Source organism: Ruditapes philippinarum, unplaced genomic scaffold (assembly GCF_026571515.1).
Source record: "Ruditapes philippinarum isolate M1 unplaced genomic scaffold, ASM2657151v2 ctg6775_1_1_1_1, whole genome shotgun sequence".
In the NCBI taxonomy this organism is placed as follows: domain Eukaryota; kingdom Metazoa; phylum Mollusca; class Bivalvia; order Venerida; family Veneridae; genus Ruditapes; species Ruditapes philippinarum.
The window spans coordinates 72253-82943 of record NW_026852609.1 but is presented as its reverse complement, the minus strand read 5'-3'; the positions used below and the strand labels follow the sequence as shown (position 1 = coordinate 82943).

The following is a 10691-nucleotide window of genomic DNA, read 5'->3' as shown; positions in this document are numbered from 1 at the left end:
ATAGGAAAGGAAAGCGCGAACGTAGACAAAGCAAAAATGGAAGCTTCAAAATATTTTGGAATCTTTGTATGGATTAATGACGATCCTGTGACTGGAAACGTTCTGAACCTTACCAACATTGTTGAACCAAGAAAACCACTCACGGATTATCGTGAGAAAGATGAAGTGACGGCAAAATGTCCCGGATTCGGTCTGCAAAAGGCGGTCCTCGGTAAAATATCTGGTAAGAAATAAGATTATCAAATGCTGATTTTTTAAGCCGTTTTGTTTTGTAGCATCTCAGTTATTATGCAGCTATAACAAATTTTAACATGTTATTATTAAATTATTTGACTTTCAATGAGCTTTACCTGTATCAACACTCGTGTAAACAAATTTGAACGGTAAGTCCTCTCGGCCTTTTGTCAAGTCGAGCCATAATTATTGTTAAAATTATAATGCATTTTTTTCATTTTCGAGGTGAAAAACATGATGAAATGCAGGCCTATTAAAAAAAAGAAACACAAAGAACACTTAGTTACCTAACAAGATAAACATAAATAATCATAGGCTTAAATATTAAAAAATGAAGTTCTTTTTGGTGGGTTAAAATTGCAAATATACATGAAGATATTGGCCAAGATATTTATGTAAATGCAAAAAAATGTGATTTAGTGTCTGGATTGTCTTTCCTACCAGGATTATTTTTTTATTTTGTGTGTATCTGAATCATAACTTATTATTCATCACTATACATAGTCTAGTCAGACTAGTGTCTTTGGAATTTTATAATATTTCCTTAAATGTTACTTTATGAATTTTAGATGAATCTGGAAAGAAATTCTTACAAGCCATCATTGAAGGCAAAGACCCAAATAATGACTTCAAAAGTCTTGTAGAAAGAGTATGGATGAAACCAGCATTTGATTCTGAATGTGTCGGAGAAACAATGTCAGTTCAGCAGCTACTTGAAAAAGATGAATTGAAAGAACAGAAAGGATTGGAAAGCAGGTGAGTAAAATTGTTCAGGAAAATGAATTTGTGATAAGTGTATTTTAACCTTATCTACATACATGTAAGTGATTCAAATATTTTTGTTGATATGTATCTTTTAAGGATTACAGGATATTGTAAGTCATTTTGGACCATTTGAACAGTATTTGAGCTCTAAGAGGATCATTCAATCAGTAGCAATTAGTCTATTATTCAAATTTAAATTAGTCAGTCTGTGCTGGAAGTTATAAGCTTATTGAAACATTCTCAAATCTGTTCCTGGAACCAATTAGTATTAAGCATTAAGTGATAAAGTTTCTTGCTGAAGGAACAACAGGTTTTGAAGTACACCCTTAAATTTACAGAAAATCACTTTATATATATTGGATTGAACATCGTCCTAAATATTATTTATTTCAAGGCCTTTGTAATATTCTTAGAGCTCGGCACATTTTTCAGTTTGATCTTTATTTGTCTTTAGAAAAAGAAAGCATGTAGCCACAGCACTACCACCAATTTCTGATGACGAGGAAGATGCTGAAGTTACATTGGTTGAAGATTCAGGTACATGTATATCAATAAACATTAATTAAAGCTGAAGGACCAGATAAGTTTGAAACCAGTAGATCCTTTTTAAAATTTTGTTCACATTTAGCCGTTGCTGAAGTGCCGTTTCTTTGTATTCTTCCTTTTTATCCATTAATCAAAGTTGTAAATAAAATATGTTTCTGTCTGCTTAAAGTACAAGCATTCATAGTTTTAAAATCCTTTTAAACATTTATATATTGTTCATAAATTATCATTTAAAAAGGAAAATTCCTAGGTAACACTTAAGTTTGTATACAAATTTTAACAGGCAAATTAGGACTATAATAAACTTATGTATGTTCTACATTCAGTATAAATAGTTGCTATCTGGAACACAGCAAAAACAAGATTTTCTTGTTCAAACAAACTACGCTAAACAGTGTGTTAGCCCTGTAAATCATTAAAAAGTAATTGTTTCATAAAAAAGAATTAATTTTGGTTAAAAACATCAGTTATGTAATGCGGTAATTTACTATTGATACAGGACTGCTACTTAAAGCCGTGTTTGTTGATTTTCTATTGGTTTACGGATGACCCAAAGGCAGAATTTCAAGTGCAAACAGAAATTGTTTTCTGATTTCGCCACAATGAGGTTGCATAAGTTGCATAGACTTATAAAACTCATTTTGGTTGTCTGGACACAAAAAAAGAGCAGGAGTTGATAAGAAATACATTTAATTGGCGAAATGTAGCTTCTTGCAGCAACACACCTGTACAAGATTAATTGAATATAGAAGTGTTGTGGAAAATAAAATTAATACAAAATGTATTTTTAAACAAATATGGTATAACTATAGCCAGTGTTAAAAGAATGGTGGCTGAATCTCAACTTTAATCAAACAATAATAGTCTGAATTATTACATCATCTTCTGCAAACTTTGATTAAGATGAATAATAATAATCAAAATATCATTTCCTTTTATTGATGGCCATACTTATGCTAACCTCCATTTTTAATGGTGTCTTAAGTATTCTGTGTATTTGACTGAATATTGCAAACAAATTAATTAACATAACTTTCCTTTACAGAAACTCCTGTGATACCAAAAAAGAAAGCCTTAGATTCATTGCTGCCTGCAATGAAAGATATTCAGACCCAGGTACTTTAAAAAAAAATTGTTACACAAAAATTTGTTCAACATTAAACTCTTTTTGTAAAAGGAAGGCTAGATTAAAGTCACTTTAATTATAATTAATAGCATGTTAAAGTTACTATTATTGAAAGGAGCAAACCCATATAGCCAATACTGCATATCACATTGCAATGTGTATCTTAGTGAAATGCAATGGACATTTGCATGGTATATTTTGAGCGTAACTGTTTCTTATTACAATGAAGTTTTATAAGAAAACTGGTTGTGTTAAATCATATTATTCTAGAAGTCTTTTTAGGAAAAGCATAATTTCATCAAGTGTTATGTTTCTTTTTTCATAGGCACAAAATGCTAAAAAGGAGGCTTCAAAGCTCAAGAGGCAAAAGGACAGGGTCATGTCTGAAGCTTCAAGCTTAAAATCTTTGGAAATTCTTCCAGATAGACCAGATCAAAGTTTGAGTGCTAAGGTAGCTTTTTTTTAAGTGTTTTTATGAACATATACCCTTTTTAAATTGTATTAATAATTAGTAATTAATTGGGTAAAAGAAGTAATGAAACTACTGTTCTGGTAATGAATTGCAGCAGATGGCTATTTGCATGCTTTTATTTTTCTTAATTTTCAAATAGATTTTTTGTTTTTTTATTCGTCAAATTTATTCGTTTGACAAAAGTTTGTGGTCGTTCTGTCTGTCTGTTTAAATATCTTTTTTCTGTAAAAGAAATTTTGTAACATATTGTTACCTTTCTAGGTTGATCAAATAAGTTCTGATTTAGCTGAAGTGAAGTCAGACTTAAAGAGAATTACAGATAAACAAGAGACTTTGATTAACCTGATTGAGCCATTGTTGGAGTCCATTCAATGTAACCAGTGCCTTAGGTTAATGTATAAGGTAATTACTGTTATTAAATGTTTATGTCATGCATGGAAAGTCAACATGTCAGACTAATGTTGGTTAAAACCCTGTCAAGGGCCAGTCATATTTTCATTTAACAAGAAACTTTTCTCTTATTCATTGCCTAGTACTGTTTAAGTATTTTGTATACATTTCAGGGAAACAAAAAAACTGCAAGGAAAGAAGATGATTCATTATCTGAAGCACCAACAACTTCCCAAGCAACCATGGCAGTTACTGTGTCGACACCAAAGACCAGTTGCACTCCACCTGTCCGTTCTTTGGAGACGGAATTAGTAGAAATGGACATGAGTCCAATAGCAGAGGAAAAGGATGCTAGAGGTATTATTTGGTAACTTTATTCATAAAGGTTTAATTTGACATTGTTTAACTAATTCTGTGTTTAACTTTAAGGCATTTTTTAATTAACTTTAAGGCATTTTCATAATTAGTTTTCCTGACTTCAGTACCGATATTAACCTATTATTTTTCACCTTCACCACATAAAAAAATTAAAGAGTGCATGTGTTGAAGGACAAATATCATTAGACAAAATTAATACATGTATCAACTATATTTCTATGACAACTATACTAAATCTAAAAGTTTTTGCTGGTTTGTTAATAAATGTTTTAGTTGTCTCATTTAAAATTAATATGATTTTGATTTTTTTTCCTTACAATTGTGCAGGGGATGAACCAAAAAAGGATGATGCTGAATATGGTGAGATTTTTTTTTATTGCATATTCTATTCTAATGTTAAAAAGTGGGGAATATCCTGTGATGGGGTTGGCCAGTGCGTGCCTACAGTCTGTTATCTTTGTCCTGACAATAAGAGGGAATATACTATCGTTATGGTTCTTGGTAGGAATGTTGTTCTTTGGACATGACCTTCTGAAAGGTTGCCATTGACCATGACCTCGAGGTTTAAATGACCTTGACTGTCAAGGCCAAAGTATTGAATTTGGGTTAAGTTGTCATAATACTTGGACAAACAAGTGTGACTAGACAGATATTTGAAATATAAAAAAAGAAAGCTAAAAAACTTACTTCTCTACATTTTCTTTAATTTCTTTTTTAAAGATTTGTTAAATTTAAACCATTTAATTGTAAAAAGTAAAAAAGTCAAGCTTTGCCACTGTTTGGCGGTGGTTCTCAATGGCTCTTATTTTTATTTTGGGTAATTATATTTCAAACAACTAATGTAAGCATGGAAAGAATTACATGATAAAAAGATTTTGTTTTGTTTATTCAATCATTAGATTTGGTGTACTTGGGAGAAGCGAAGTATGGGGTGCAACTGAGGAAAGAGGAGCTGAATAGGTGCTTGGAAATGAGTTCCACACCTGAAAAGTTGGCCCTCAATCTACTGGAATTCCTGGTGACCAAGGAAGACTGTCAGAACATGACAGTTTATGGGCACGGAAAACTGAAGAGGGAAATGGCCCCAAACCTAAGAAGGGCTTTAAGAAGTAAGAGGAATTATTTATATCATTCTCATCTCAATGACTAGATCAAAAAGCTCAGAAAACAATTTCCTTCATAAGTCTTTATATATATTTCTTTCCTACAGCCATCAGGCAAAGGCCCCTTGAGATTTTTTTTTTTTTTGGGGGGGGGGGGGGGGGGTTGTTATATTAATGGTAGAGAGAAAATGTGGGAAAATTAGCAGCTTAATTTGATTGGAACCTAATTGGATTTAAAATTAACCTATTCATACATTAATGTAATATCATTATATAGTGATATTGATGCGCACATTTTTGTGCCGCCTTGGAAAGGCGACATAATAGGGGTTACTTTTGTTGGCGTCCCCCAAAGCTTGTCCGGAGCATAGCTCAGTCACTGTAAGTCGGATAGACTTCAAACTTGGTATGCATGCTTCTTTCAATGACCTGAAGTGCAGTGCACAAGGACCGGTACTCTGCACTTCTTAATTTTTGAGTAATTGCCCTTTGTAAATTTTCATAATTTTGTCCGGGCCATTTCTCCAAATGTATAAAAGCTATGGACTTGAAACTTCATAGGATGATAGATCTCATTAAGAAGAAGTGCAGTGCACAAGAACTGGTACTCTACATTTCTAATTTTATGAGTTATTGCCCTTTGTTAATTTTCATACTTTATTTTTGTCCGGGCCATTTCTCCGAAAGTATGAAAGCTATGGACTTGCAACTTCATAGGATGATAGATCTAATTTTTTAAAAAGTGCAGTGTACAAGAACTGGTACTTTGCATTTTTTTTTTTTTTTTTTGAGTTATTACCCTTTATTAATTTTCATACTTTATTTTTGTCCAGGCCATTTATCATAAATTATAAAAGATATGGACTTGAAACTTCATAGAATGATTGATCTTATTGATAAGAAGTGCAGTGCACAGAAACTGCTGCTCTGCACCTATTATTTTTTGAGTTATTGCCCTTTGTTAGTTTCATATTTCATTTTTGTCCCGGCCACTTCTCCTAAACTATATTATTCACAAGGCGACATATCCGACTCCCGGAGTTCTAGTTGCTTCAGGAGTTTTTAAATTTTGAACGTTGATAAAGAATTTGGTATCTATGCTTAAAGTGATTTTTATTTATTAATCTATTTCAGGTCAGATTTTCAGTAGATACCTGTTAGACAGGTCAGAGGAGGAGAAGTCCAAACTGTGGATGGAGAAGATTGTTTATAAACTGAATGATAAGATTCGAGGAATAAAAAATGGCAAATATAAATGCAAAAAGTGAAAAACTATATATATAGATAATAGAAATGAAAAACTGATGAAGCATGTTGTAAATATTTTTAATACCCAGATGTACAATTTTTAAATACTAATCACACATGTAAAAGTATTTCCAGTTTTTGTTATGTTTTTTAGCTCAACTGTCACAAAGTGACAAGGTGAGCTCTTGTGATCACAATTTGTCTGGCGTCCATCTGTTATCTTTTACCAGCATATGACCCTCTTGATTTTTTGGTGTGTTTTTTTTTTTTTGTCAGAAAAAGCTATGCTGCATTTTTTTACTGTGATATTGTTTGAATCCCAGATTTGGATTTTGTAAGGATATCCCAACCGGGATCCCAATGGAATCCCAATTGGGATTTGGCAGGATCCCAATTGGGATTTGACGGGATCCCAATTGGGATTTGGCGGGATCCCAATTGGGATTTTGCGGAATCCCAATTGGGATTTGGCGGGATCCCAGTGGAATCCCGGTCGGGATCCCATTATTTTATCCCAGTGGAATCCCGGTGGAATCCCATTCGGGATTCCATTGGGATCCCACTGGGAATCCCGCATATATTTTCTCTTGGGAATGTGGGTTACTGAAGGTAGATAGATATAAGCTGTAGGGAATGATGTCAAAGATTATAAATATTTTCTCATATACATAAAGACTGCCTGTAACTAATTATACCATCAGCAAGGTTGTATCTATCTGACTAATTTGTTCTATTATCTTACATATTCAGATTGGTATCGAGAGAGGGTCGGTCAATAAACACACGCAGTCATTTTGTCACCTTCGTGCAGTAATGGATTAACACATGTTTAATTTAGTAGGAGTTAACTCATTTCTGCACTATGGTGACAAAATAGTATGTTAAAGGAGCTCCAATCCAAATAACATAAACTTTGAAAAAAACAACTTACATATAGCATGATGAATCCATAATTAAGCGTTATAGTCCATGATTTAGCATGGTTAGTCTATAATTCATCAAGACAGGTCTATAATAAAACATGATAAGTTTATATGTCCATATTTTAGTATAATTAGTATTTTATTCAGCATATTATTAAAAGTCCCTGATTAAATATTATTATAAGCCCATAATTTAGCATGATAAACCCTTTATTTGGTAAAATAAGTCCATAATTTAGTATGATTATATAGCCTATATTTCAGCACAATAAGTCCATAATTCAGCATGATAAGTCAATAATTATTAGTATTATAGTCCATAATTCAGCATGGTAAGTCCATTATTTTGTATGATAAGTCCATATTTTACTTTGATTAATCTTTATTTCAGCATGATAAGGCCATAGCTCAGCATGATAACTCAGTATTATAATGAATCCATAATATAAGTCCATAATTTAGCATAGTAAGTCCATTGTTTGGTATGACACATCCATAATTTAGTATTTTTATTCTTTATTTAAGCATGATAAGGCCATAGCTCAGGATAATAATTAAGTATGATGAAATACATAATTTAACAATTAACTCCATTATTCAGCATGGTAAATCCAATTATTCAGTTCTCTGTATAGTAAGTCCATAATTCTTCATGATATATTTTTGAGGGTTTGGTTTTTTAAGTCACCCTGACAGTGGTCATATGGCAACATTCCAGTAGGAAGACCTCATGTGCTCCTTCATGGTGATTTCAGGCACAGGCACCACTGACCTATTAAATCTAGCTGAATACCAGTTTCCTCACATGAAAGACGTCCCTGTTAAGATTCAAGTCCACAGCACTAAGGGTCAGGGATTCAAAGTAAACAACTTTAACTTAACATGGCTGAGGGAGTTAAATGCCTTCTGTATAATTCAGTTTGGTAACTCCATAACTCAGTATAATAAGTTCACAACTATTCATGATAATAAATCAATTATAAATCCATGATTCAGCATGACATGTCAATAATCCAGCATAAATTAGTCCATAGTTCAGTAGGAAAGCTCCAAAACTAAACAAGCACAGAAAGAGTGACCTTTCTTTTAACAGTAACAATATAAAATAAAATAAAATATTTTTAACAAATTCTTATGTTCCCTAAGAAAACATGCATTACAATCATGTATTAGCTGATGAATCTTTGGATATGATACATTCAACAGGGTTTCCTTTAGTGGAAGTTTGGGGGTCAATTACTCATGATTTTTGATCTGAGACATCCAGAATATTATTCTTTTTTCTTCTTTACCTATATTATAAATGTGACTTCCTGGTGTCAGACATTTTGCAGTCTCTGACTTCCAGTTTTTGGAAATAAGCGGAAGCCCTGACTTAATGCCCATATCCGTGTGTGCAAAATTTGGAGGGTTAGATAGGAAATGCATGTAATTAACTTTCATGAAAATGATAAAATGTGAAAGAATGACTTCAGCAAAACCTCTGTCGAGCTTCATTAACCTTTGAGAAGTAAAGATATTGGTTGTTGATGAGAGGGGTTGTTCTTGACAGGTTAAATTTATAGTGGAAAAAATTTAAACTTCTGTTGTACAGAGGTAATACACCCATTGACAGTCTCTATATGAACTAAGTAAATAACCAACACTCAAGGTACCGTATTTAAATTTACGGTTAAACCTACCAAAAGTCAGACCATTTTACATACGTTTTATATACTAGTGAGATACGCAACTTGCAATTCCACTGATAAGAATAGCCTGTTGTCTGCCAATTTCGGAAACTGTCAATCCGTGTATTGCTCTACAGAGGGTCATTCTGCAGAGATTGCACTGTATTATACATACATGTACTAATCACTAAGAAACATAAACTTTACATATTTTTATATAATAATAATCATTCAAATAAGATAATAAAATGAAAACTGAAATTTTGTTGAAATAACATTTACGAAATTTTCATCAGGGAAATTCTTTTTTCATTAAATCCACAAAATAGAAATAATAAAGCTGACATTTTTTTCAAAAAGCAAATAAAGCACAAAAAAAGCTGTTGTGATGGTTAGAAAGATTTCAGGCACTTAATAAAATACTATGTGCCATCCATTAAGCTAAGTCATTTTTACTGACAAGATAGTGTAACAGATGTATTAAAAAAAAGAGTGATTTTTGTTGTGGGCGCCTTAATTTGTGGCAGTTCAGGTCAGGTGAAGATTAGTACAGGTTTGACTGTATTCAACTGGCAAAGCTGGGGCATTTAGCTGGGATTTCACATTTTGGACCAGCCCCTGAATGGAGAGGGTCTTTATTTTAGGTTTGATTATAAAAAAGTTTCAAAGTCTCCTCTATGCCAAATGGGAAAAGGCATGGATTTTCACCGGCTGGTGCATTATTTCAACACTGTTTGTTTTATTTTTTTCCAGTATGCAAAAAGTAGGTTTGGAGACTGTCTATACAGCCCTCACATATGGCGTGAAGTAACTTGTTGGAAAGATAAGGCTTATAGAAGATGAACATAATGATTACATTATCATAAGTAATCATAACAATCTACATTGTTATAATATACATTGTTGTACCAGCATGCACATTCTCTGAGGCAAATCAACTTTGTGTCTTAATCCATCAAATAAACCCAGCATAAAACTGATAAGCCCTATAATGTCACTAATATAATGTTCTATTATACAGGCCAGACTGATTATAATATAATTTTTTTTTAAAGTTTGAGCTAAAAATGAGTGGTAGTGGTCATGTTGATAGTTTTTACTCAGCACCATGTCTGAGTAAACCACATTGAACTTACTAGAGCACAGTTTCAGCCACCACATCGTTCCTCATGAGCAGGCTGTCAAACAGTTTACCAGTACTAGTTGCCTTCATTTTCTCAAGGAACTGATAACTTCAGTGCATGCCAGAGCAGAGGTACAATGCAAATGACCATAGACAGGACTTCATGATCAATCAAAACGAAAGTGACCTGTACCTCAGGGGAATCGAGCCAGGGATGCCTGAATCACAGTCCAACACTCTACCTATTGTCAGTTAAACTGGATAGCTCGTAAGCTAAAAATGAGGACAGCTTGAACAAAATGTTAATTTATCAAAGAAATTATGCTAATGTGCTGATTATTGCTATTATGTACAATGAGAGAAAAATGACACTTAAACTGAACATCCAAGAAAAATTGTCACGAAGAACTTCCATCTCAGAGAACTTTCACTTGGCCTCAAGATCAAACCAGAACAACCCCTGGATTACAAATCCATACACAAATACTTAGGGTCTTTCACTATCAAAAAGGGCCTTTAATCTTTGAACTAAATTTTGAACTGTCAGTTTGCAAGGAATTGTTGTGACATCATAGTTACACAATAGCAATTTAGCAGATGCAAAAGCTTTGATATAAAGTCAAACATGTGTACAAAGGCCATCCAAAGCAGAGACCTTACATGACTTTTACAGGCATTAAATGGTCTATTTAGAGCCCTTATGTTAGATTTAA

General features: G+C 32.9%; 1 protein-coding gene across 1 annotated transcript; it reads left to right on the top strand.

Moving 5' to 3' along the window:
• The first annotated feature begins 14 nt into the window (after positions 1-14).
• Positions 15-6825, top strand: LOC132718999 (uncharacterized). Its single transcript, XM_060702736.1, has 10 exons — positions 15-223; positions 804-990; positions 1454-1536; positions 2591-2661; positions 2997-3122; positions 3405-3545; positions 3707-3890; positions 4239-4271; positions 4811-5020; positions 6149-6825. The coding sequence occupies exons 1-10, from the start codon at positions 37-39 to the stop codon at positions 6280-6282; spliced, it is 1356 nt and encodes a 451-aa protein (XP_060558719.1). The 5' UTR covers positions 15-36; the 3' UTR covers positions 6283-6825.
• The last annotated feature ends 3866 nt before the right edge of the window (positions 6826-10691 follow it).

What these genes read in the sequence shown, in the direction of transcription:
- LOC132718999 (XM_060702736.1), top strand. Translation starts at nt 37, where the DNA reads ATGGAAGCTTCAAAATATTTTGGAATCTTTGTATGGATTAATGACGAT. An exon ending in ATCAAAGTTTGAGTGCTAAG is followed by an intron (nt 3,123 to 3,404) that starts GTAGCTTTTTTT and finishes TTACCTTTCTAG; the next exon opens with GTTGATCAAATAAGTTCTGA. An exon ending in CCTAAGAAGGGCTTTAAGAA is followed by an intron (nt 5,021 to 6,148) that starts GTAAGAGGAATT and finishes AATCTATTTCAG; the next exon opens with GTCAGATTTTCAGTAGATAC.